This window comes from Psittacula echo (assembly GCF_963264785.1).
Source record: "Psittacula echo genome assembly, chromosome: 5".
Classification (NCBI taxonomy): domain Eukaryota; kingdom Metazoa; phylum Chordata; class Aves; order Psittaciformes; family Psittacidae; genus Psittacula; species Psittacula echo.
Genome location: NC_137739.1, coordinates 67023987 through 67051233, shown reverse-complemented (window position 1 = coordinate 67051233; position 27247 = coordinate 67023987). Strand labels below are relative to the sequence as shown.

General features: G+C 46.3%; 1 protein-coding gene across 2 annotated transcripts; it reads right to left on the bottom strand.

The window, feature by feature from the left end:
- Positions 1-124: 124 nt before the first annotated feature.
- LBHD2 (LBH domain containing 2) lies at positions 125-21073 on the bottom strand. Of its 2 annotated transcripts, XM_080619215.1 has the most exons (6): positions 20929-21073; positions 11735-11838; positions 11451-11562; positions 7952-8042; positions 3984-4185; positions 125-3338 (listed from the first exon to the last, which is right to left on the bottom strand). In XM_080619215.1, exons 3-6 carry the CDS (start codon positions 11519-11521, stop codon positions 3262-3264), a joined length of 441 nt encoding a protein of 146 aa, XP_080475341.1. In that variant the 5' UTR covers positions 11522-11562; positions 11735-11838; positions 20929-21073; the 3' UTR covers positions 125-3261. The 2 variants fall into 2 exon arrangements, with proteins under 2 accessions (XP_080475341.1, XP_080475342.1); XM_080619216.1 differs by lacking the exon at positions 11451-11562.
- Between the last annotated feature and the right edge of the window lie 6174 nt (positions 21074-27247).

Here is a 27247-nt window from a genome sequence, read left to right as displayed (position 1 = left end):
CACACCACCACAAATAACCCTTCGCATTTTTTTAAACCAAGAAGCTCTGAGGATACTGCTTTTTTGAGTAGGTCCAATATAGGCATTTAATAGGCTAAATGGTGTAATACATCTACAGGACATACATTAGTTGAGTATTATGTACAGGTGGCATTTTATAAAATTAGAAAGAACTGAAATAGAGCAAAATCCAACGATGTCTTACTCCATAAAACCTCCTTTCTGCACTACATGAAATATTCTACAAGCTCGACTAGAAAAATATGACTGAATGTCTTTTTTTCCCTTTTTAGTTTCTACAAAGCTTTTAATCCAGAAAAATACAAAACAACTAATTGAGTTTATTAGAGAGACAACACTTGCACACAGACAAAGTAAGTGGACATTCATAGACCTGCAAGTAGAATAAATAGGGCTTGTCTGTATAAAACAATTTTCTCTATATATCTTGCTCTCCTAGTTTAGGGCCTCTGGCTGATGTTCAGAACAATAAAAATGGGAGGAGGAGTCTGGCTTTGCGTGGTTGTTAAACTGAGGCCACATGGCTTTAGGAGAAAGCTTTAGTTTGAAGCATCCATTTGCTTCAGGTAAAATACTTAAAGGGAGCAGTGAAAAAGAGGGAAAAGGAAAAAGAGGAGTAATTAAGCTGGGAGGAGGAAATCTGAGATTTCTGTATGGGCTGTAGCTTTACGTAGTAGGATAAAAAAAGTAGTGCTGTGTGGAGTTTTTTCATGGTGTATGTAGAATTTTGTTGTTTCTTTGGAAAACTTATTTAGGGAAGTGCCATTGACCTCAGGTGGAAATAGGATAAGGGCCATCCAGAGCAGGAAGGGAGGGAGAGTCTGAAAGTAGATAGAGAGCACATAAAATTGGGGGAAGTGTTCAAGCAACTGTTTTTCCTTTTATAAAGTGAAAAGCAAATTAAGTGATACATCTAACGTCATTCCTCATGGAGCTGGGCAGATGCAGATCGAAAGGAAATCACATAGCTAAAAATATGTCGTCACCGTTGTTGTTTTCCCCTTAGAGCTTTGTAAAACCTCTTGATGGTCAATGAACAGCAGCGTTTAAAGAGCACCTCGCATTTGCCCGGCCACCTCACCAGCGCGGCTCTCCTCCTGCCACAACCAGCTGCAGACAGGACCTCCTCTCATGCTCATGGGCCACCCAAACACATAGCTTGAGCTTGTTCTTGATTCATTGGCTTTACCGGGAAACTGTCCCCAGGGAAGGGGGCGACAGGAAGAGCAATCATATTTAGGAGGTGCTCTCGAAACGTTCAGTTACTCTGGTGGAATTCAGTGCTCTCACCAGAACCCCACTCATCCAACAAAATAATTCTGTGACAGTGTAGGTAAGAAAGTCTACATCAGGAAGGCAAAACAGATTGTTAGATAGGTTAAGAGAGCAAAATTTAACTTAAGTATCACATTATACTATACTACACTGCTTATAAAAAGGGTCCTAGATCCCAAACACCCCAAATAATGAGCTATAGTTTCGTACATAAATTAATGTTGCTTTGAAGTAAAATAGTCTCTTTCCTTTGTATTAAACATTCATCGCACAGAATTCTTTGTAAGTAAATATATTAAATTTGGTTGCTAAGAAGGTATAAACTTATCTTATTGATACATCTGGCCAGTAAATTTTATCCACCATCACACAATTAAAAGTTGCCATTAGAGAAAATTAATCCTAGAGAAAAGAAAGCACTTGGAAGTCAACTTAGGAGTTAATGCTGGAAGAAATCCTGTTATTTCATTCCACCTACAGCTAGAGGCTTCTTCCGGCTGCGACATTAATTGGAAGTACAGAGCCCTAGCCAGCCCTGCAGAGATGGAGAAAGCCAACTTTGTAGCTTATGGGATACTTGTCACTGACACAGTCAAACCCTTCTGAGTACACGCATTATCTGTCTCCACCAACACTGTCTAAAAAGTAGTGTTTTGGGCTGAGACCAGTGTTCCTCCTGGAGTGGTGGGAGCAAGTCTCTGGGAGGTCACCATTCAGGAAGGGGTTCACCACTGTCAAAATGCCCCCCAAATGCCCAAGGAAAATCCACTGGAGACCAGAAGTGTCCAGAGACAGCTTGTCCCACCATGAGCTCTGGTCTCCATGGTGGCTGTGCGTCCAAAGCCAAATGGCCCATGCCATGGGTGAGGGCAGACCCTGGCACATGCACTCCCCTTGGCAGCACCGCTTGTGCAAGAGGGAGGTGATGTGTGTCCTACCACCTCAGCCTTTCTCCACCCTTCTCCTACTGCAGGTGGCTTGGGTGGGACCTGGTGTCATGCACAATGGAGGGTAGGTTTGGGCTGTCCTATTGAGCTCCTGTCACCCACCCCCAACCACTGCCAGGCTTGGGTTAAAAGAGAAACAGTTGGGGCTCTGCACCTATGGCATACACAAAACATACCAAAAGGAGAATTGTCACAACAAGTTCTATTAATAAGATGGGACCAATCCAACCCTGGCGAAAGCGGGAGCCACCTTGCTGGCTTCAAGGGTGGGGAACTCACACACCACACGCCACAGCTGGACCTGGTCCTGAAATGCACACAAACAGCACAATCCACCTGACCAAACCTACCACAGACAGCCTCACTCCACAAACACCAGCGACTAGCTATCTGCTTCGTCAATGTACAGCAAGAAAGCGCTTCTGAAAAGGCGGCTAAGAAAAGGCTGGTTCATCCAAATTTGCACAGGTTAGCCAAAGGGAGAGATCTGCTCTGGGCTCCCCTGGAAAGGCAGCCTGGAGGCAAATCTTACACTTGCATATCTATACAAAAGTTACAAAACCAAATGGTGACATTATATTACATCTATTGTCCATAATATCACAGTGCTAGTTTTAAATGGCTAAAATCAAGAAAGGTTTTAGGTTTAAGACATCCCTCCTATAGAAATGTAACCCCTTTGTCCTGCTGTTGATACCTGAAAGCAGCCTTGCTTGAAAAAGGTAAAACCAATGAAATGTGCTAATTGAAATTAGGAGCATTTTTTCCTTGATAATCTTGTATTTCTTAACATGCCCCACTCTTTCCCAAGGAAAAATTAAACAAATTATATGAATCCCAGCCTAAAAATCAAGATGTTTAAAAGAACAGTTCTAAAGCCCAGATGCTTCTTACCAGGTACTAACTAAATAAAACTCTTGCAGATTTAAATACAGGTTACTTTGACATGTCTTCAAAGTGTGTTAGCTTTCCAACAACATTCACAACTTGAAGTTTCACTTCTGAGGCCACAGAGTTTCTACTCATCCTCTTCAGTTCTGCCTTCCAGAGTATCTGTACTGCCTTCCACTTCTTGAGCTGGGTGTGCTGAAGTATCTGCAGAGAAATGGCGCTTCAGTATTTCTTTCCTCATACAGCTACAACAGTCTTTGATTCCCTGCTCCATCAGTAAGTTGATTCTTTAGGGTGATCCGACCTGACATGAGCAATTTTCTCTACTTGCAAACTAGCAGTTAACCACCATCACCACCACCGTCACCCCACCCCCCGTGCCAGCTACACTCGAACAAGCTCTTACTTTTAGCCATAATTACCCCACAGTGACATCACTACTGATATCTACACATTTGTGAGCTCCTGCTACACTAATGTGCTCCTGGAACACCATGATGATTTACAAACATGCAGCTATTAAACACTTTGTTTCTAGGCAAGGAGATAGGGAGATAGATAAATACTATTCAGCAGGTTTACAGTTTTCTAGGGTGAACTGGTGGCGTACAGTGAACAGCCTGTTGGCCATGCAAGTGGCCAGCACTGAGCTTGATGCAGATGAAAACACCATGCGCCCAAAAGCTACAAGGAAATTTTCAGTTCACAGGACTCCCTCTCCAGTGCAAGTGTTCCTGGGCACCCTCAAGCACCTACTGCTCTTTGGTACACTATTAACTTCAGTGCACGGCATGGCCTGAAACTGCTATTTTCCTATGGGGAACTGGGATGAAAATTACTCATTCAGACCTTCCAGATCCATCTGCTGCTGCTGCTGCTGGACACAGACTCTTTGGTCACCGTGAAGACCTTTGTCCTCTGCTGATTTCAGGTCATCAGGAGGCCAGCGCAGCTCCCCGCTCTCCACGTCCCCGGACTCGGTCGGCTCCACTACAATCGATGGCAGTCTTTTGGACAGCTTGGGGTACTTCTCACGTGAGTCTGGGAAGGCCTGGTGAGACATTTGGGGACACATCTGTCAAGTGTTGCCCAGGGTTGCATGTTCAGAGCAGAGTACCTGCTCCATCTTAGCATCCCTTCTGCATTTGACATGCACTCCCAGATCTATTAAAAGGCCCCTTCAAACTGGTGCAGGGCAACAGTCCTGCACAGGGAGGATTTCAAGAAAAGCTGAATCCAGCTTCTTGCTGTCCAAGTGTGGGCATGGAGGGGCTGTAGGTCTCAGCACACTCTCCTCTGCACATGCTGTCCCTTCCTGGGCAAAGAACCAACTTTGCTCTCCAGTGTGTCAGGCAGACGATTGCCTTGACTTGTGTGATGTGATGCACATAGTGAAAATGGAGACTTAGGTGACAAATTCAATATGCTGCCAAATACTCATGTCTCAGTTCTGGTGGGGTTTTAGGACACAAAGGTTGTTGCTGTGTCATAAGCTAAACGGCTGCAGCCTTTCTAGCTACTGGTTTTTTACTCTGAGATTAGATTCATGTTTTCTTGAAGTGACAGTTTATTAAGAAGCCACCATTGTGCAGAGCTACTTTCTGTAATGTGAAACACTGTATTTTATGATGCATTCATGCAGAACAGGTAGCCCCAGAGATCACCTTTACACAGAGGATGGTTCAAGCTACTATTTTAATTTGTCACTCTGAAGATGCAGGTCAAACACTGTGCAGCAGTTACAGCTTGAAGCTGAACTAGGTCTTTTTAGTGAAGGATAGTGCAGCACATAGAAGTGCTTTCTTGTTTTCAACATCGCTGGTTCATTTAAATCTCTCAGTACAAGAGAGTACTTTGTTTTGGATTGGGGTTTTTTTCTGTTTGGGTTTTCTTTGGTTTTGTTAGTTTGGTTTTGGGTTGTTGGGGGTTTTTTTAGGAAAAATCATTCCAGCTCCTTCAGGATGTTAATGTAAGACAAACTGTTGTTGCTTCACTGAAGTCTTATCTCCAGGCTTCTTCCATATACCTGCACTAATGGGCTGTAAATTTCTCCATGGTGGTGGAGTTTATCTTATTTTGTTTTGGTTTATTCCACTTACATTAAAGTCCAGGCAATGCCTGGAATTTAACACTGGTTTGCTGTGTGCAGGTGGGAACCACTGTATACACCTGCAACACATTCACTATTGAATCAGGGTCTCTGCCTAGATCGAGTGCTGCTGCTTGTGTAAGCCAGTCTCAACACAGCTCCCGCTATGAGCACAGGCAGAAACACACAGATATTCCCTAACTACCATAAAGCTGAGCATATCCCGAAGGGCATTGCCGGGGACCCGAGGCTGTCATAACCCACTTGGAGGTGTTTGCTCCATGGCTTTTGCAGCCTTCCTTCATTCCAGTAGCTGCTATCTCTAAGAGCTTAGGGTTCAGTTGTCCCAACTTGGCATCAGAGCTGGTAGGGGGCGGCAAGACCTTAGGAAGGGCAATTCTCTTCCTATGTGTCTGTGAAGCACTAAGCACATTTTTATCATTGCTGCTATGCCTGTATCTGACTTCTGAAGACGGGGAAGGACAGTAACTCTCATCCTCATACCCTCACTCCCTATGGTAGTGTTTCAAGGATTCATTACTCTTTGCAAATCTACACAAAGATGAAAAACGCTGTATGTTATTATTTGTGTTGCAAAAGGAGACACAATTAAGAAGACATTTATTTTGTGAGAAAGCCCTTCACTGCAACTAGACCAAGAGAATCCCTGAAGGTAAACCTTTCTAATGCCTCCCTGAGCTGCACCCACAAGGGTTTAGCTTGTCCTGATCAAGCAATGCTGCTCATGCTGCCTATCAGAAAAGTTCCCCCAAACTTCCCATTACACAGCCTCCTCCTGAGCTGTTTATAATTTGGAAAGACATTTCCATGGCAGCTGTCTTGACTGGGAGGAATTTTTAAGAAGCTGCTAATACACTCCTGCTTTTTCCAAATGTCAGACAAAGTAAAATCTTGGCCAGGACAGCTTCAGAGACACCTGTGAGCTGCAGAGAGCTCTTCTTCAGACCCACGGTAGAGCTCACCTCCCTGAGCCTCATGCCTCAGTGGCAGAAAATAGCCATGAAATAGTGGGCAAATTGCCTTACTTCCTCCCAGGGCTGCATATGAAGTGCTGCTCAGCCTGCTTGGGCGGTAAGAGGGCTGCGTGACAGCCACCCTGTCCCCGAGCCTGCTGGCAACCCCTGGATGGGGGATCCAATGCAATGAAATGTCTGGTTTTTCATTTGCTTTCTGAAGCCTCAGGAAATGACACACACTGATCTAAAAATACGCTAAGAACAGATTATTAAGGCTGAAACAGAACTCAGGCAAGGCACCTATGCAACCTCAGCTTGGCTGTTTTTATTTGTGTCTTTCTCATATGGACTTTTCTCACACCAATCACATAATGTTTTTTTCCACCGGAGCCCAGTATTTACCACATCTCGCCAGGAATGAGTCAGGACTGGCAGGAAGCAGAGCTGCCTGTAGGGCCTCGCTGTGTTTTGCTGCGGAAGCTGGAGTGTGTGACGAGTGGGCAGGAGACTGCAGGAAGAGAAAGACCGGTCTCCTGGACAGAGTGCCTGGAAGTTGCTAGAAGAAGCGTAATTTTCCCACTGAGTCACTGACTTTGGGTTACCTCTCATTTCTGTTTGCTTTTTTGCCTCAGGTGGCCATCACTAACATGTGGATGGGACTGCCTTCTCCCAGAGGAAAAGGGTAAAGGAGCTGGGGGAAAAACCTCTAGAATATATGACCAGGGACACCATAGAACTGCCCTAAATGCATAAGTCAAGTTGGAGCTGGCAGAGTCTGGGCAGTCTACACTAACACAGTAATGAAAACCTGGGACTAGATAAAAAAGGGAAAAGAGAATATTGAAAATGTGAATGAGCAGCATCTATCCAGTGTGGTCAATGAGGCATGGGAAAGCTTATGGTACACTCTCTAACTGCACACAGCCTTTCATTACACGCACAAGTGATCTGAAAGGAGTTTGCAAAATTTCAGTTCTGACTTCCCTGGCTTCCAGGTGCTTGATTTGAACCTGAAACAGGCTGCTCCGGTGCCTTTCAGAGTCTGCTTGCAATAATACACCTTATGCCAAGAGACAGCTTGGCTCCACCAGGACACGTTTTTAGGCGGTTTGTCCCTGGCAGTGATAATGAGAGTCACGAGCACAACCACAGCACGGGAGCTGTCACAAGGGGTCTCAGGGCATCGTGATGTCTCCTGCTGGAATCAGTTCCACAGGCGGGTCGGTGAGTGGGTGCAGGAGACTGCCTGGGGACTGAAAATGTTCTTGCACCTGCCAGCAAATGGCCCTGGCCAGTGCTGCTGCTACGATGCCACAGCCATTTAAGTGAATTACACAATCATTTCAAATGGTTTCTTTTCTAGAAAAGGAGCTCCCTCTGAGTCTGAGGAAACTCAGCTCATCACAAAGGTGGCTGTAGAAAAGCTGTGGTACAGTATTGACTGGACATCTCTATCACATGATGGTTGCTCAGATCTGAACTTTTGGTGATGGCCTCTTTGCCTGCATCCCCACAGAAGCCAGGCACTGCTGTCACCATGCCACCAAGACCTGGAACTTGACAAATATCTCCTGTCAGAACTCTTACCTTTTAAAAATAAACCCTAAGTAGGTTCACACATGTATTTCAGGGCTTGTTCTTCTGGCAGCTGTGCTCTGCAATTCAGCATCTACGTATATGACAGTTATTGGTTGCACTAAATTGCTTTTGAAAAGCAACTCAGGATACTTTTCACTTTTTGATAGAGTTACCTGACTTGAAGGGCCTCCTTCTTCCTCAGGAGTCTGGCTGAGCGCAAATTCCTCCATCACCGGTTCCCGTGTGTTCATCACCTCTGTCATGCTGCAAATATTAAAGCAGAATGGTGAAACTCAGCTCTGAGCTTTGACCCCACAGTTAATTTAACAAAAACATTGACTTTTCATATTTATTAAAATAAATATGTTGCAGACTATCCTTTCTAAACAGCCCACTAAGTGTTTCCTTGCCCCCCCAAGCTAACTGCTACAGGTGCATGCTCTGATGCAGAGCAAGGCATCAAACCCAGCTACCCCCCGAACAGCACAGAGGACCCCCACAGAGTCTCAGAAGTCTGAGTCCTCCAGTGTTATCAGAAAACAGTTTATTACTGATATATGAGCTCAGAAATGGCATTTTCTCATGAACAAGTTGTTCATAGAATTATCAGCCTTGAATTAAATTCTTATTCTGATTCTTTATAGCGTCTTCAATATTTGCTCTTCCCAAATGTCTCTTCCATTTAGTCATGAGCCAGCACTTCTTTTTAAACTGTTAATTCCAGACACACCAGCTGTATTGGTGTCTAAGGGCCAGATTTGCAGTAGTCTTTACTTGCCTGAGTGTTCAGAGAGGTGTTGAGTGGCATTTTCAAATGCATGAGGGAAGGTTTGGCACCTAAATCTCATTTAAACCAACGACTTAGGAACCTAAGCTGTTTACGTGCCCATTAAGTATCCCCCTGTGCTGTTTGGCACCCAAAGCCCTACAGCGCTGGTCCTTGAACTCTCCTTGCTCTGCTGGGCACCCTGGAGCAGAAGGATGAGATCTGGCTGCAGCCCTTGCTGCAGGGAGCTCAGCGCAGCCCATGGCTGGGTAGCAGCATGTTCCTATGGCATTAGGATTTTCCTCACATTTGAGATTTATAGATACAGCATTCTACTGGAAAATTGAGGATGTTTGAAAACTTCATAGCGCATATTAAGCATGTAGGAGCAGACAGAGCCTGAACCACTCTATTTGACCTACAAACTGAAGGGGCCACCTTCATTTTGGATGGAAATACATCAACCCCTGGTGGGTTTTGCACCAGGCATTTCACTCTTCCTAGCTGGCATTTGTCAGGTACAGCAGCTAATGGCTGCTGAAGCCTCCTGCAGCACACAGAGTGTAAGCATCATCAATTACACCATCCTGCCACCTGCCACAGCAAGCACCCCTTTAGGCACAACTAAATGCTGCCATTAATTCTGGTCCTGCTGGGAAATGAGTTTTGAGCTCCCTACCCTTTCTTAGACCTGTACCCTCCCCAGGGACCCACATCAGAACACCACAAACCACCTACTCAGTAAAATATATCTATTTTCTGGACACATGCTTTTAGTCTTGCAGCATCCAGCAGGCCATGGACACCATGGCGCTGGACACCCATGGACAACAGCACTGAGGGAGTGGTGATCTGGAAATGTGAGACTCTTTCCCGGAGCTTTTCCTGCCACCCAAGACAGCACTTAAAAGGACACAGACATGCCCTTGTATCCTCCCTTGCCAAAAGGAAAGCAGCACTCCCTCCACTGCATCCTCCTTCTGATCCCCCCCCTTGATGCTCATGCAGTTCTTGCCCTTTTTCCCTGTCCTGGTCTTTTCCTCAGTCCTAGAGGGACCCTTCTGCATCCTCCCTACTGCTCCTCCAGCAGTGCCCCTGCAGATGACCACGCTGGGCCTTAGTAGGACCCTGCTCTCTCATCCCAGCTATTTGGGAAGAGTTGGTCTGGAGGCTATCACACTGCCTGTGGTTCGGATCCAGCCATGAGCCTGAGGGAGCAAGGGCCCACTGCTCTGACCATATCCAAGACAAACATCTTTCTTTTTGGTTCCTTTCTGGAATTCAGTGCCCAATTCCCAGCTGCCCTGGACTGCAGAGAAAAGGAAATGAGAAAGTGTGTGTTTGGGTAGAAATAATCTTGGAGGCTTTGGGTGGGGAATGGAATTTATGAAGTCTTGGGCTTGGCTACCATGGAGAAGACATGTCCCACTGCTGTGTGGCCTGGGGGCTGGTCCCCACCAGTCAGCAGCAGGCTTCTGCAGTTGCCCGCAGCTGGCTGGTTTATTTTAGCAGCCTTTCAATAAGTACCAAGTGTTTAAAACCCTTCTCTATCCTTGTTCCACAGGACATTAGAGATACACATTCACACATGCACTGTCAAATGTGCCGTATGAGCTCAAAGAAGTTGTTAAGACCTCATGAAATTCTATTATTGAGCAATAATGGGCTCCGTGCTCCCCTAAGACCACATTATACCCTGCAGATTATTTCTAAATGACAAAGACAAATGATTCTGGCTAGGAAAATGGTGACAGTCTTTCCAGAGTTACAGCAGATGCCTCACTGAATCAGCTCCCAAGCTGTTGAAGCCCAGGCCATTTCGCAAAATCTGTGCAACTGAAGGCTTTGATTGAATAGGATGGCAGAAGTGATTGTACTTGATGTGTTTCAAAGAAGAACATGGGTCCATGCAATTGGCAAAGGAATTAGGCTTTAACTGGAATAGATTAATTGTTCTCAGTCTCCACTTAGTAAAAAACATATTGGCTGTGAAAGCAGTGATGCTTCTAACAAGCTTAACTAGGTATTTAACTCTAAAAATAACTAGATGTAAAATTGGGAATTCCACTGCAAATCTGTTCACCTGAAACTTTAAAATCACCTCTAAGACATCGCTGAGTTGTTTAAAAAGCCACAGAATCTGAAAAGGGGGGTTGGTGGCTGCTTAGGGTTTTTTTAATTCTGATACAATTTATGTGAAGGAGAATTTTTTATTTTCCAGCCAGTTTTGATGGAAAAATATTGAGCCACTTTTGGTGCTGCTTTTATGTGAGACCTATTAACATACATCAGAAAAATGGCTGATAGAAGCAGATTATTGTAAGAACTATATCTCTTAAATTCGATCTTGCATTCACCTTATGCATGGTAGATGCTGATATCACCAATGACATACAGTAGCCATAGTGATGCAAAACAAGGAATAAATAGCATTTACAAACAAAGAATAAATTTTGTTCTGGTGGATGAGTCACCTACTCTGAACCAGTGAATTCAGAGATGCATTTACTTCCCCTAGATTTAATGAAGCACAAAGATATCAATTAAGGGTGGGGAAAAAAAAAATTGTGCTTGCTTTTCTGTGAGAAAACTACTTTTAGAGAAAATTGTCTTAAATGCAACTGCTGCAGTTGCAGGACCACACCATACTGATCTTTTCCAGAGGCATGGAGCGAACACACATCTCACTTTCTGCTATTTGTGATGGCACTAACAAGGTCAGTGACAGAGCAATATATAGGTTGATAAGTGCTAAGCCATTTACCATGAGAAAGTGCTCAGAAACAATGCACACACTTTTATTTTAGCTTCTGAGCAGAGGGCAGGACTGACCTGTGAAATTCCTGGTGGCAAAACAGTATTTGAACGAAGACCAGCTTCAGGATTCAAGAACATGAAGTACTTACGTGGCTATGGAAAACAGGCAGGTTGCATGAGGCAAGCAAAGATTTCGTTCAGAAGAGGGGCAAATCCACATTTTATGGGACTGGCTGAGTCATGGTTAGTAAGAGCTATTACCTGAAGCAAGGATAAACATGGAGGATACTCAGACATGCACCAAACTGAAGCCTGATCCTGCTCTCACCTCACCAGCCAGGACAGGCAGCAAAAGGGGCCACCCGGCCAGGGCATGAGGCTTTGCAGGGGATAAGTGGCAAGTGGAGGGCAATGACGGAAGAGAGCATGTTACCTTCAATCACATCAATGGATGCCAGTTTCATAAACTGTCCTTGCTGCAGGAGTTCACGTCGCTGACAAAGTGTTGTGTGAACTCTTGTCAAATCCTTAAAGTGCCTGAAAGAGATGATACAAGAGTCAGAGCATGCAACCAAAGTGAGAACGCTGGCAGTGACCAGTGTGAAAGAGTACTGCTGAAAACTTGCTGCAGAAACTCGTACTGTGAAGGTCTGTATCATTTTCTATGCCAGATGGGATGTGATCTCACTAAGGATGCAGCTGGTAGTGTACCTTGTGAATTACAAAGGCAATTAATGTTCCAAAAGCACCCAAATCTCTTAGCTGAAATACCTTGCAATCAGACTCTTTGTGATGCTAAACCTTATTCCTTAGTGTAAACTACATAAAAACTGCTGAAACTGGGACACTCTGAAATTCTCCCATACAGGAATTTTTATGATAGTTGGAAAATCAGAAAATAAAAATGCATACACTTATTTGGCAGGATAAGTGTGCTTAGTGAGAAACAATTCAAAACAGCAAAGAAAGAGATTCTTGCTCAAGAAGCTACTGGGCAAGACACAAAGAAGATGAAATACGCTGAAAGAAGGATACCTTAGGATTACATTACCATGTTTCTTTCAGATGTCACAGAAGTGATTTTTGCAAAGGTCCACTTTAAACTGAAGGTAATACTTTGACTGATATCAGGATAGGAATCCTTGTGAGCAGAGGTAAGGATTGCATCATTTCAAAGTGTGAATCACTTATTTCTGATGACTTCTCTATCAGGACGTCTTAGCTGCTAAGAGCTTGAGGAGTTACAGTGCTGAAATATAGTCAGTATCTTGGCCAAAGATGATTTTCTGAGAAATTTGTTTAGCCCTACAGCTTGCCAAATATATATTCATGCCAGTCACAGCTATTTCCTTGGACAGGAAAAAAGTGTTTTCAGTGAAGTGAATAGCACTAGTGTATATATTTTGTATCTTCCAGTGTTTTGGATTCCAGCCCAAGTGATTTAACAAATCTACCTGCTCTGGAAGCCTTCCTACCAAGATTTATAACACTGGACTAACAGCACACTGATTTTATTCAAAAAGAGTGACAGTGAAAAAACTGCATTGCATCCTGGAGTTTCTTCACAAGCCATAAGCCATGCCTATTACAAACTAGGGAAGCAGGAAATCACATCTCCATCCCCAGGATTCAATTCAGAAGATTTAATTCTTGTCTGGCAATTTTCCTTCCTAACCAACAATCAAACCAACTTCAGAGACTAATGTTTTGTACCTTAAAAATTAATGACTACACTCAGTGCTTGTCTCTTGACGGCAACCAGAGAGCATCCAGTACCATGCTATCTACACTGGGAATATTTTTATTCCACTACCCGTTAAAAAACCACTGCTATTAAACCTATGAAAATTCAGCACAAACTTGCCTACCTTCAATCTCTTCTTTAGAAAAGGCTGTGTTTAATAAGAACCGTTACTGCACTAAGTTATCTGTCAGTGAGAGACAAAATGGTGTAAGAGCTGACAAGCCAGGCACCACATGGCCACTGGCTGGAATTCAAACCAGGCCACTCGCTATTTAGAGGTATCTTCAGATACCTGGCTAGCAGCATATAAGGATCCACAGAGTACTGAATGAATTAAACCAACATCCACTGCTTTTCCAGTCTCAGCAAAGGACTTCTGGACTGAACTGACTCAAGACCAATCTCCCCTCCAGTGTTTTGGGCAACTCTGTCCTATGCCAAATGCCATGTTTGAGAGGAGATGTCAGCCCCTAGGAGTCAGCTACTTCAAAGCTGTAATAAAAAAATCTTGTAGGAACTGCAGTGTGGAAGAAATCCCTTCTCCCAGCCCCACAGTCTTATTTAAAAACAGAAAAGCTTCTTCCAAGTCAAGACTGTTGAAGAGTTAAGTGCTTCCAGTGTATAAACCTACCAGAACGCATTTATTCTCTGAAGAGGAAATATTCGCTTTAGCTACATAATCGATGTGATTACCTTCTTTGGCTGAAAGTAGAGGAAACACAAACTAATATCCTTCCTTCTATGATACTGCTTAATCTTTCAAAAACCAGGCATGGCTGCTGAAACTGTGCGACGAACCTTTACTGCAATGGAAGCAGTCTGGAAATAACTCAAGCAAAACCCTTCTCTGCTTATCTCTTCTTGTCCCTTCTTATTTTTACCCAGCTTTACAGCTACTTTGCTGATTAGTCCGGCTTGGAGCCCATTTGCTCAAGGCATCCTCTCCCAATCTACTCCACTTCTGCCCTCAGAATAACTTGCCCTCCTTTGCCTCAGCTTGATAACCATCTTCTTCCCTGGCTTCAGGAGTATCAATACAGCTGTGCTGCTATTACCAGTGACCAAGAAGCCTCAGATCTGAGACACCAGTGACTCTGGGTTTGGAGAGCTCTGCTACACCTCCCAATAAAGAACAGTTGATTCAGTGGCTATTCCAAAGAGCTGGTCTGTTCTGCCTCTTTAGGAGCCATAGCAACCTTAGCAACTATGCAAAATGTGAGGAGATGCTACCAAGGGAATGATAAGAGAGCTGGTTTCACCAGTGAAACCAAGCAATGCTTCCGTGGTGGCCCCTTTGCCCAGGTCAAGGGCCCTCAGCCTACCATCCCACACAAACAGATGGATATCCACTTGTGCTGCTTGGCATGGGCCAAAAGCCCAGGCACCAAAAGGTGCCTTCTCTCCCACTTTGGAAAGCATCTGGGACACATTGTGTGTTTGGAATTTCTACACCACAAGGACACGGTCCTTCCTGGTGGGGTGGTCTCACCACCCACAGGAGAACAACTAGTGCTAGGGAGGAGAAGCAAGATGTTGCCTGGCTTTCCCATGCAGGGAGAGGACTTCCACAGCAGGCAAAGACTTTCTTTGGGGTAAATTGACTGTGAATTGCAGAGTACATGTTTTTAAGGCAAGTGCGTTTCATCAGGCAAACAGAAATAGGAACAGGCCACAGACTGCAACCCTGGCAGCCCACAGATCGGTCGCTTGATAAAGCAGCCCTGTGTTTGAGAGGTGCTGAGCCACAAATGCTTCCCTGGGAGGCAGCAGCACCTCCAGCATCGGGTCACTTTTATTTAGAGATGCCTCCTACTCTGAAAGGATCACCCCTCCTCCCCAGCTGCCCCAGTGATAGAGACAACTGGCAGAGTGAGACCTGACCACAGAGTGCTAGGGCTGCTGCGAGATTAGCAGGGGCTGTGAGACAGCCTCCTCCCCTCATGGACTTCCCGTGTTAACCGTTCCCCCACTGAGCACTCATGGAACTATGACGATAACAGCCTAACAATACCACATTGAAGGTGCACTTTTTAACAACTCAGTGCAGATAGGCAGCAGAAACTGGCCTTGAACTGGCCTTGAAAAATTTGTTCTGTGTTCAAATTTATCATTTTTCTGGCACTGCAGGAATGGGAGCCCTCCTGTTCTTATTTCAATGGGACAGTTGAAGGGCTTTACCAGACCCATGTTTATTGTGCTGGAGAGACATTCCCCATGAGGCTTCACAGGCTCAGCCTTGTGCGGGGGGACTGTAAAGACCGAGATCTGGGAGCTCACCCATGCAATCTCAATGCACACGTGATTCCCACTGATTTCAGATAGCACCTCAAACAAACCAGGAGTTCAGCCCTGGGCATCCGGTCCCCCCTCTTTACCCCAGTAAAGCCTCTGGATAAATGCAAACTTTTCTTCATTCAAGGAGTTTAGTCTTTGTGTGTGCTACAAAAAGAAACCCCTGCTATTGATTACAAGGAAGACTGGGACAGAGCATGCATAAGAATGGTGCTGGGCAAGAGAAGCGATGGTCTACTGCTTGATTTTTGCAAAGTGGAAAATTTTGATGTGCCACATTAAACCCTGCTCAGCAATTCCCAATAAACAAACAGGTCCAAGGGCTTCTTCCACCCAGAAGAAGAAAGGATGCCTTATTTGGGCCATTCTGCTGGAGCAGATTGGGTTCGGCTGGGGTGGATGAGTGGGCCATCTAGGACAGAGCTACAGTTGTTGTGGTGGATGAAGCTATGAAGTGGCTGCTCACACGGTACCAGAAGGTGCACATCCCTGCAAGGAAATGTCAGCTGGCATTTTCTAGGGCCAGGTTCTTCTGTGGATCCAACTCTTTTATGTCTCAGTCTCATATTACTCAGGAGGATGGAACTACAGCTTAGGCCCTACAGTGCTTCAGGACACACAGGTGTCCTGGGCCATGCATAGATAGATAGGACCATGCCCAGTAGCTCAGCTGAAGGTGGGACACTAGCTTCAGCATCTTGGCACAACGCAGAGTAAGCACTTACCTCAGTGATACCCTTCAGCCTCCAATTTCCATGACTGCCTACTGAGCTCAGCTTTTGGACACTGCAGATAGGAACTTGGACGGCTTCTTTGTTTCTACTGGTTGCACATCTGTAATGGATGCACTTTATGAAGTGTTGTGGATTCCATGGGACTAGTGAAATGTAGATTACCGCATGGACCACAGAAGATAAATGTGTGTGTGTATGAACTGCTATTTAAACCTCCCACTTCTTTTTGGATGCAAATCTCTTCCCTAAGCAACTGAGAGAAGTGCGATATGTGTCAGAGTCTGGAGATTAGAGATCTGTTCTGTTCCCTCATCTCAGAAGCTCTTGTCTTTGGCCACCCACGCAGTACTTGAGTTCTGCTCTCTGCAGGCCAAAACTGCCTTCCTCTCCTCAGCAGCATGTGCTCTGCAGAAGATGCCGATCTCTCTCAGGAAGCAGCGAGATGAAATGACTCTCAATGCGGAGGAGCAGGCATTTCACCACGAGACACAGCACGTAGTTTGGGAGAGTGAAAAGGGGTAGGAGGCTGCTATTTCCAGATCGTGCTGCCTCTCACGGCTAACTTCGCAGTGAGTGCAGTTTTTACTGTTCCTGCTCCAAAGTAGCTCCTGGGGTAAATATCACCCTGGGGAATTTCTCAAACACTCATCTGCAGACTACCAACACTAGGAAACACAGGCTTGCAGAGGCCACAGTCACTTGGCAGGTCACTCTAACTCGGCCTCCTTGATGCCTCATGTTGCACAGAGAGACATTGGGAAACCGTTGTTCTGATATCCCCAGCTCCTGGAGCACCATGACTACACACAAGCCTCAAATTCCGTTTGTTGTAGTTGTCCGAGTTCCTACCGACCCTGTTTGCAAAAAGGAGCTAGAAACTTCACTCATAAATGGTCAAAGAAGGAAAAAGAACTAAAATGTACCTGCATTTAACTACCACAGTTTTTAAAGTAATCTCATGATTTGGGCATGATTTAACTCAGTTTTTTTCAAATTATGTTTGCGATGATGCTTGCTATGGGTGTTTCCTTGATGGAAACTTTTTCTTTCTCCTGGCTGCTTTAGAGAAGCTAATTTATTTCAGCTCTTTGATCTCAGCAGTAAACTACCTGAACTTCCTCGTGGAAGATGCCACAAGGGATAGGTACGACAAGGGAGAAGAGTAGGGCAGCCAGCCAGGATGCTCAGGGGTAGGGATGAGGAGTAGCTAGCCAGGAAGCATGTGCAGAGCAGCAGAGGGAGGAAGAAACATAGCAGATGGGAAGAATGACTAAGCCAACTCCTCTGAATGCTGGTAGACCTTGGTATCATGGAAATCTCCACAGAGTCCTCATGGAACCATGTGCCAAGAGAAAGTTGGATTTATTTTTCTTAACATCCTATTCAGCAGCTAATTGATGTGAGAGAACCTCATTGAGAAAACAGCCCCATCGAAATTAGAGATAAGCCTCAACAAGCTGTTAAATGTTTTTAGAGGTATCTTTGCTGTGCAAATACTCTGTCATTTGAGAACTTGTTTTTGGGATAGAATGTGCCTGTGCCAAGCGCAGTACTTTTGAGCTCTACTCACACAGTGAGTCTTGCATTGGTTTCAGTTTCTCAAAACAACCTTATGAAGTCAGCACCTTACAAATCAGTATATCCTTCCTTCTAATGCAGAGCAACTGTTTGTTACTAAAGGGTCTCAGATATAAATGGTTTTGTTTCTGGAAGATCACGATTCTCCCATTCCTCATATTTCCTGCCACAATTGTCTCTCATCATTACATCTGTAATCCCGGAATTGGTGACAGATCAAAAATTAGCTTCCTGTGCTCTATCTGCTATTCCCTAGGTATTTCTGGAAGGTCCTGAATTCAGAAAATAAGTGGGGAAAAAAGGTTATCTTAGAGCATCAACACAGACTAGGAGATTCTTACATTGAAATGCCATGGGAAATGGATTGTGAAATGTCTAATGTCTTTCTGGTGCTGTGAAAGAATACTCCAGATAGTCTACACCTGGGCTTATTTCTAGGTAACAGAGTAAGATAAGAGGTTAGGTACTGTCAGGTGGAACAATATTTATTTAAAAGCTAAACTAGTTCTTCCCTTGTAGCTTTGGGAAAATTAGAATATGGTGCTATTAGTGCTGTAATATGATGCAATATTGAGCATTTAGTAGAGAACTTAGTAAAGCCAACACAGCAAAAGTGTTAGATTTAAAATACAAGCAAACGAAAACCCAAAAGACACTCCTAAGAGTACAAAGACAAAGAAGAGACTTTTAATGTCCCCTGTTGGTAGTTAAGGGCATAACCGCAGGTGTCATGACATCACAACCCGGCGCTGTTTTTTTCTAGGAATTAAAAGTCTGTCACCATAATTGAATTTCCAAGTATGGGAGGTTCAGCCTGAGATGGAGGATATGAGAACAGCGCGTGCTGTCGCAGTAGGAAGGGGCACGACAGAGGGCGAGGACAACACACAGCTAAAAATAATGAAATGATGAAAAAAAAATGCAGTATGTTTGCTTTTTTAATGAGTCATTAATGCTGAAAGCAGATAAGCAGATATGCATTAATAGGGCTATGAGTCCTCCTGCCAACCAATTAATATGCACCTTCTGGATCTAGAGGTCTCCTAAATATTTGCACAGAAGGGACAGAATTCAGATGAAAATCCAGGTTACATCTTACAGAAGTTGCAGTGGTCTCAGCAGTGGAGCTGGACTTGGACTATTTTCTCCTAGTCCTACAGGGACACAGCGCTATGGGGCAAAACACTGTGGAATCAGTCAATGCACCTTGATGAGAGCAGAGGATTGTCCTGCTGGACCACAGCTTCTTCCAGTACTGGTATCTCTCTGCTCTGCAGAGAATGGCAGTGGTCACGCTCTCTCCAAACTATGAAGGAGAGGTGATCCCAGTCCCTAAGGACTTGTGATCAAAGAGAGACAAAGGCTGAAACAGGGGGCTGAGACAAGGTTTGAAGGACCTGTTGGTATCAATTGGTCTTTTTCATTCTACCCGGTAGCTATTGGTTGGCAGTTTTCCTGGGGTTTGCACTAAAGCCTTCATTTGAAGATGGAAATGCAGGAAATGGATTCATTTACAGATTTTTCTGGAGAATGTATGCATGTCTGAGGAGCAAAGGGAAGGGCTCTTGCTGAGGCAGATGCTGGTCTCCTTGAAGTCCTGACAGGGTGCCTCCTGCCTTACATGACACAGGATCCATCCCGGATCAAGGCTTCTCTGACCAACCCCTCCAAAATAGACAGATGTGGTTAAATAGGCTCAAATGCAGGGGTGTAATTTCAGAAATGAGGGAGAAGGAGCAATTTCAGCCTGTAACACTGTGGGGTTGATACCTGATCTATGCAAAAGCCTGTTGCTTAATACAAAGAGATCATTGTGAGAAAGGAGGGAAAGTAGCAACTATGTTTGCACATTCATTTCTTCTGCTAAAGTAATGTGCCAGAGACGCTGGAGAAAATTCCACTTGATTGACAAATTGTCAGTCTAGATTGGGAAAGCAAGGAAACCAGGTCAAGCCATTCCCTGTTTGCTTGTTTTCTTTCTGTAATAATAATGTTGACTCTGAAAATATTGTTTTGTAAATGGGATATTAATTACCGAAATCCTGAGCTGTGAGCTGGATTCTTTTCTGGGCACAAAATTGATTGCTCATTAAATCTAAGAGATGGAAAACACTGGCTTGAGCCTGGTTGTGCGTAGGCAGATTTCCCTGCTTCACTTTCATTTCAGGCTACTCATAAGGACGCATTGTGCCAGGAGCCAGGCTAGAGGACAGGTGTGAGCACCAACTTCTGGGTCCTTCAGTAAGAGTTGAGCCTACAGCTGGGAAGGCTTCCTTTGCTGCACTGCCTATACAACTGCAATAAAGATCCCAGTCAGGAAAAGATTAATGGAAACAAATGTTCCCTCTGTCTATTGCTTATTGTGGCTTGAGGGGTTAATGCTATATCCAGGCTCACCTAACTCCCCTCTGTCACTGTAGGCATATTCAGAGATCTACAAACACGGCTCTGTCCCAGATGAAAAGAAAATTTCTGTGGTATGTTCACTTGGCAGATGGAAAATATTCACACTCCTTGCCCAGAGTGAAACACAGTCCTCATTTACAGAGCAAAGTAAGGTTGTTCTTTCTCTACAAGTAATCGTATGCGTAGTATTTGCTACCTGATGGCAAAACCAGGATTTCAGTGCTCTTTTACCCAGTTCAGCTAGGCTGCAAGCAAAAGCTTCACTGTGTTAAACTTGCGCTTTCCTACCCGCTTCCTCGCCTCAAAAGTTGCCTTGGAAAAAAGAAAAACAGAACTGGAATAAATGAACAGCTGAGTCGATCGCAGCCCACAAAACAACAGCTCCCTCAGTGCTATGCTCATTCATCAGGATTCCTTCACACAGCGCTGTCGGCTGCCGAACAAGTTGTTGCTGGGTTGGGTTTTTTTAAAGGAGAACCAGTTTTTCAGTGAATTCTCCTGAACATCCTTCACTCAGAAGAGTAAGAATCTGTTGAAACAAGCCAAGGCTAGGGCTCACTTTCTGCCTTTTCTTCCCCCGTTACCCCTTTAGCCAGGCGAAGAAGTGACTTCTCCCCGCACCGCACCGCGCCGCGCCTTCTCCCGCGCCCCGCTCCCGTCGCCCAGCCCGGCTCCGGCTCCGCTACGGCGGCTCTGCCCCGCGGTGGTGGCACGGCCCGGGAAGCGGGTTCGTGCCTCCGCGGCGCTGCCAGCAGAGGACTTACAGGTGTCGGCTCTTCCCCGGGCTACCGCCGGACCCGCAGGCGCGCCCCTCCACCCGTACCTCCCCGAGCCCGGCGGAGACCCCCCGCTCCCCGGCCCGGCTCGGCTCACCGGCGGGGCAGGCGAGGCGAGGCGAGGCGAGGCGGCAGCCTCCCGCCGCCCATGCACGGCGGCAGAGGGGAGCCAGCAGCTCCGTCAGCGCGTCCGCATCCTCCCGGGCCGGGCGCTGGCACCGCCGCCGCGGCACCTCCCCGCCCGCAGACCGGCCCCGCCACTGCCAGCGCGGGGAAACCACTCCCCCGGCAGCGCCGGCGGGGCGGCGCGCAGCCACGGCCCCCCGGTACGGCTCAGCCCCCCGCCGCGCCCCGGCCGCCCCGCGGGGGGAAAGCGGGGCGCAGCCCTCTCCGTCCCGGCGTTTTGTGCCCCGAGCAGTTCCCCCCTCGCCTTGCTCACGGGTGTGTGGATGACACGGGGCTCGTTCCCTGCTGAGAAAACGCTGAATTCAGCAGCACAAACTTCTGGTTATTTTTCGAGGGTGTTTTGAGGGGTGCGGGTGCTGCTCCCCAGGATGGGTTTCCCAGCTGCATCCCTCTCCCGCAGAAGCATTCCGCCACCACCTCGCCCAGAGGGGCCACAGCGCTGGGGCAGTAATAATGGGCTCCTCTGTAGCAGAGGGCTGCCAGAATCCCACTTCATACCCACTGGATAGAGGTTGTCAGGAGAGCAGCTGCAGTTCTGCTTGTATCTGTGATGCCGGGGAAAGAGGCAGAGGATACCTGCGGTGGGGTGAGGCACTGAGGCCAAAGCCCAGGAAGCAGTGGCAGTGAAGGGATGTGGCCCTGGAGGACTGTTATGGAAGAGCATGGTCCTCCCTGCTGCTATGTATTCACCTGGGAAACACCTCAAGTGCAGGTGCGAGGGGGGCCAAAACCTGCCTTCCTCTGCACATTCAGTGATTGGAGATGTGGGTTCAGCCTGTAGAGACACAGCCCCAGGGGCCCTGTCTTCACTTGCCCCCAGGGGCAGTGGGGCTCTAAGGAGGGACATGCAACATGGCTGCTGGAACAGGCTTTTCCATTCATTCATTTCCCAAGAGCGGTGCTTCCAGCATGAACACATGAGAGCATGACAGAGGAGTGTGAGCACAAAAGGGGAGATGGATGTCAACCAGGGCAGGCCCTTCCAGCACTTGGCTTGTGTGAGGTCCTACAAAACCAGTGCAAGCATGCACTGACAGCAGCAGGCACATGGAGCATCCAGGGGAGGCACGGCTGCAAGCGCTGGAGCCTCTGCCCAGCCAGCAGCAGGCACGGGAAGAGGAGGCAATGTGGAACCTCCTCTTTGATCTCTGCTTGGGCTAACTAGTTGTCAGGAAACAAGGAGCTGGGTCACCATTTCAGGGTGATTCATCTTGGCTGGTGGGGAGAAGAATGTCAGCTGCTGGTGATTTAAGGCAAGACACCCACCTGTTTCTGTGAGCAATGCTGAAAGGTAACTGAATGAGTGCAGTGGGACAGTGGTGGCAGAGCTGTGTTCAGCTCTTCATTCACCCAGGACAATGGACAGGAGGGATCTAGGCCCATGCCCAGTGAACCCATTTGGGAGTGAAGGCATCTCCTTCCAAAGGATGTATACAGATGTATGCACACTCTCTATACAGAGTGTGTCTACTTGGGTATTTTCCAGTGTCAGGGTTACCCCAACTCAACCATCACCCAAGAACTGGTTGTGTCGGCTCTCCTTCAGGAGCTGTTCCTGAACTGTGAATTTTACACAGTGTGTGCTTTTTACATGCTCGTTTTGCAAGTGTGCATAAAATGTAGCCACCAGTTTAAACCTATACATTCAATATATACTTTCAGTGTATAATGATAGTGTTCTGAGAATGAACTCTGCCATGGCAGTGGGCTGGCCATTTGTTTCTGGCAGTTTTATTCCCAGATTCATAATAGTGAGTTATTCTTGTCTGAGGATAACAGCTGTAAGGGGAGATTAACAGGGTGGATGTTAAACCTGGCTTCCCAATAACACTGGGAACTGTAGGATATCTTTAGGAAGAAGGTGTCCGTGTGATTAGAACCTTAGGGTGATATTAGGGAGCCTAGGTACCCCATCATGTGCAGTGCAGGTGGTGGCTGGGACATGGCAGGATCCAGCCATGGGGCCGGGCAAACTGCTCCACTGAGTGAAACAGATGAACTGTTGCTGCTGTGGCTGCCTACTATGTCTAATGGCACCAGAATCTTGTGGGGAGGTTGGTGGGGACGGTTCACTACCACCGAGAGAACTTTCCCTCTGCTTCTGCTTCTGCTCTCCACAACCCACAAGCAGGTTCCTGCCTACACTTTTTCCTGAGTTGCTTCACCAGAAGCTGCCAAAGGCAAGGAGGAGAGCAGGGACAGCAGTTGACTGCTGCTGGGAAAAAAAAGGTGGTTTGAAGCTATTTTGAGTTTGGAGGAAACAACTATTTATTTTTGTTTGTGGCCACAAGGAAGAAAAGAACAAGCTTCTGTCTCCACCACAGGATCTGTATAGTCCCGAGTGGCAGATATGCCTCTCCCACACGCGGGCTGAACCAAGCCCTGTGGGTGCTGTGGGATGTGCTGCCTGCCTTCAGCCTACACGGTGCCCTGCAATGTGGTGGGGCTTTGCTCTTGCTCCTTGCAGAGATCGTGGTGTGGAAGTGGGCGGTTGTGCCTCTTCATAAGGGGCTTTCAGGTAAGAGGTAGGCTCAGAGCCTCTCTGTCCTTCCTCCCAAGCAGCATGTCAGGGCCTTTGAGGGCTGGGCACTGGTTGAGGGCTCTCTTCCTTTCTTTGGATGTCACTGGGCAACAGGCAGCTGCTAGCTGAGAGTGATTGTAGAGCAGCTGGCTAGGACACTACCCAGATAGAGCAGCAGGGATAATGAGGAATGATGCGGGCAACAAGAGGAGGTGGTTGAGGTCCCTTTGGATCATGAGAAATCTGCAGATGCTGTTTGATGATCCTCATTTAGCAGTACCTCCACTGGCTGTATTTGATGAGGAAACGCGACTCTTCTTCTCTCACAGAAACACTTGTGATATGGTCCATGCCTCTGACCTCAAAACGTGTCCATGACAGCTACTGAAAATGTTCAGACAAAGCCACCAACATCTTCCTGGTGCTCTCCAGGGATGCTTTGGAGTTCCATTTGCAACCTTTGGGGCTTCAAGTGGGGAATTCACTTCCCTCAATGGGCAAGTTGGCCAGACACCACTTGGGAAAGCAGAAGATGTGGATGGGATATCCTTCAAGTGGGATCCTGGAAGTCCCATACTGTGGTTTCTGAAACCCACTGCAGTTTCTCAAATGTGCTGGACAGCAAAGGCTCTCTAGATGATGAACAGTGTCAAGTCAGCCAGTGTTATTCCTGCAAACTGAATCAAGTCAGTTTGCAGGAATAACACTGAAGAAACTGAATTTAATTTCATAATTGATTATGCCAGGAGACCCCAAGTATTGAATAGGTGCCTTTATTAAATAAACACCATGGAAATAATTCTTAGCTCTAAGAGAACCGGTTTGCATTTTCAGATCTGGAGTAAGACTGGTGTGAAAAGGGCACTCATCCTGAACACTAAGTCAAGATAAAACCCCATGGTCAGGAGGCTCGGTGAGATGTGATGATGCTGAGGCCCTGGGTGACACTAGCTGTATGTGGCCATCTCTTAGTTTCTCAGGAGAGAACCACATACAAGCCCCCATTGCCAGCACTGTTGTATCACAGAAGTCCCTATCCTGAGCCTCTGCCAAAATCTGACTTGTTCTTATGGTCAAAGGTACCCAGGTTAGATGTGTCATTTCCACAGGGTGGATGCTTGCAGCAGTGCTTGCACACATACTTGTGCATCTTCTGTATCTTCCTGTAGAGCTCTGTGCAACAGATGGAGCTATCACCTTGCTTCCTCATGGTGTATATACTGTTTTTCTCTCATGCCTTAACAAGCTATTGCACCAGCTGAGCACTGATACAGGCAACTGCCCATCCACACAACATACATACAACGGTGTGTCTTACCAAAACCATAAATGCTATAGATAAAATCAGCCAATTTCTTTCGCCTCTGTTGCAGAGTAACATCAGAAGCAGGGACAGACGTGCTACCTCAGCCGAAGTGAAGGGATCAGATAAATATGCATGATGCTTAGGCTTTATTAATCTTTGAATTTAATGTTGTAAATTTGACCTTTCTTCTCCCATCTCTCTCCTCTCGCGGGCACACCTATGAATCGTGAGATGTCATACCTTCTTTGTTGTGCAGATCACCTTGTGAGTGCTCTGAGACAATTAATCACTCCAGTCCTGATTGAAAATTCTCAGTCCTTCAATTTTCTGGTTGTATTTGACTGAGTAATGTCCTTGCAGAGATGGGGGAGAGGAGAGTTTCCTATTCATTTGGAGATATTTGATTATTTTAAGAGGTGCTTTTGTGAAGCATCTCATAAGACATAAAGTCCCATGGCTACATATGCTGAAGGAAAATGCAAGCAGCGGAGCTCCTCAGTCCAAGCAGGCATGGGCAAGCTGCTCAGCGGCAGGCTCAGATCTCACAAATCAGGGAGCAGCAAAAGGGATCCGTTCTTGCCTGGTACAAGGGCTTTTGGGTCAGAAAATCTGGTCATGCAGTGGCATTGGTTGCACTGGAGAAGGTAAGGTGTATTGACATGCACTGAGCATGAGAGTCAGAGGCTTCAGATGTTACGGCTTTGGGCTGGGAAAGTGATAAAGAATCACACAGAGCTTTCTGATATTAAATATCAAGAACTTACTGGAAAGAGGAGAGTAACTTTTTATTAAAACACCTGTATTTCCTTGGCTGTAGAGCTCCTACCTACACCCTTTCCTCATTCCTTCAAGCTTCACTCCCTGACATGCTTTTGAGGCCACATTCCTTGCCACCGTGCAGAGACTGTGGCCCCGTACAGCCCACACATGGGTGTGCAACACTGCAAGTGTTGTTCATGGGATAAGACCTGTAGGGACTGACATAACAGAGGCCTCCCTGTGTAACACCAAAGGTTCATTTAAATCATTGTGCTTAATGTTAGTGACTATAGTGAGTTGCTATGTATTACAGTACTGGTTTTTCTTCCTACTCCAAATCTGGTCCCTTCTGGCACTAGATCAAGGATCACTGCAGCATCATCAAATGTGGTCTATAGGCACAGGACTGTTCTTCAACAGCCTAGATTCCCTCCTGGAGGCTGTGGTTGTGAGTATGGTTGCTACGGTGGTAACGAGACAATTCAAATGACTTTATAACCAGCTGAAGGTACCAACTGTTTCCAGGATACCATATATCCTAATCAATCTCAGCTCTGACAGACCTTGGAGCAAAGCCAGGTCCAATGACAGCAGCTGGTGGCGTTTAATGCTTTTCCTCCTCCTTCAGTCCTCTAGGGTTAGCTTTGCTGCATGGGTTTGAAGCTGCAGTTCAAGACAAAATCCTCCATCCTTTCTGCATGTGGTATCTTTCCTTCTGCATCCTTTAACTTGGGCCACACAGTGACAAAAAAAATGTATGAAGTTATCACCACTCTTCTGATCTCTTGGCCTGCCAGAAGCTAAACTGGCTTCCTTGCACTGACTGATGTAGGTGCTGCCCTTTAGCTGAGAGCAGGGAATAACGAATCTGTTTGTTAGAGGCTCCTCCTAACAGGCTGTGCTGCTTCTCCTGCCAGGCCATTCCCTGTGGGTGGTGGGGGCTGGAAGCAATATGTTGGAAGTCACACTGTATCCCAACAGCTTGGGATTCAGAGCTGTCAAGCAGTGGCTCATTGTTAGTACAACTTCCTCCAGAATGCCGGAAAAAGAAAAGGCAACTCAAAACTTTTTATGACCTGCTGACACATGAGTCTGGTAGGAATCTGTCTGTGAATCCAGAGGAGTAGTGAAGGGGTTTGGAGATCTGCTGCTGCTAGTTATAGGGTTATTTTTCCCTACAGGTAGTGATGTGAGCCAGAGGACTCCTCCAATTTGCATCTGTTTCTTCCAGCTGGCTTAAATGGATCTGCTTTGTGGTGTAGGTGTTGCCCTCTGTTGGGTCAGCACTTCAAATAGATGTAGAGGCTTTTTCTGAGGGCTCCTTGTACCTTTTCCACAACTGAAGAACAGCTGAATTCCCATTTTAGAGAGTTTCTGACTTATTTGAGCCCCGAGCCCTGAGGTGACTTATGTAGTCCCAGGTAGGCAGCTGGGTCAGCTGTGTCCTGTAAGTCTGGATGAGTTTGCAGCATTAGGCTATGAGATGGTGTCGTGGTTTAAGCCCAAGCTGTAAATCAGAACCACGCAGTCTACTGCCCCCCTCCCCCCCCCCCCCCCCTTTCTTCCCTCCGCTTCTGGAGGGACGGGGAGGAGAATCAAAAGAATGCAGCTCCCACGGGTTGAGATAAAGACAGTCCAGCAACT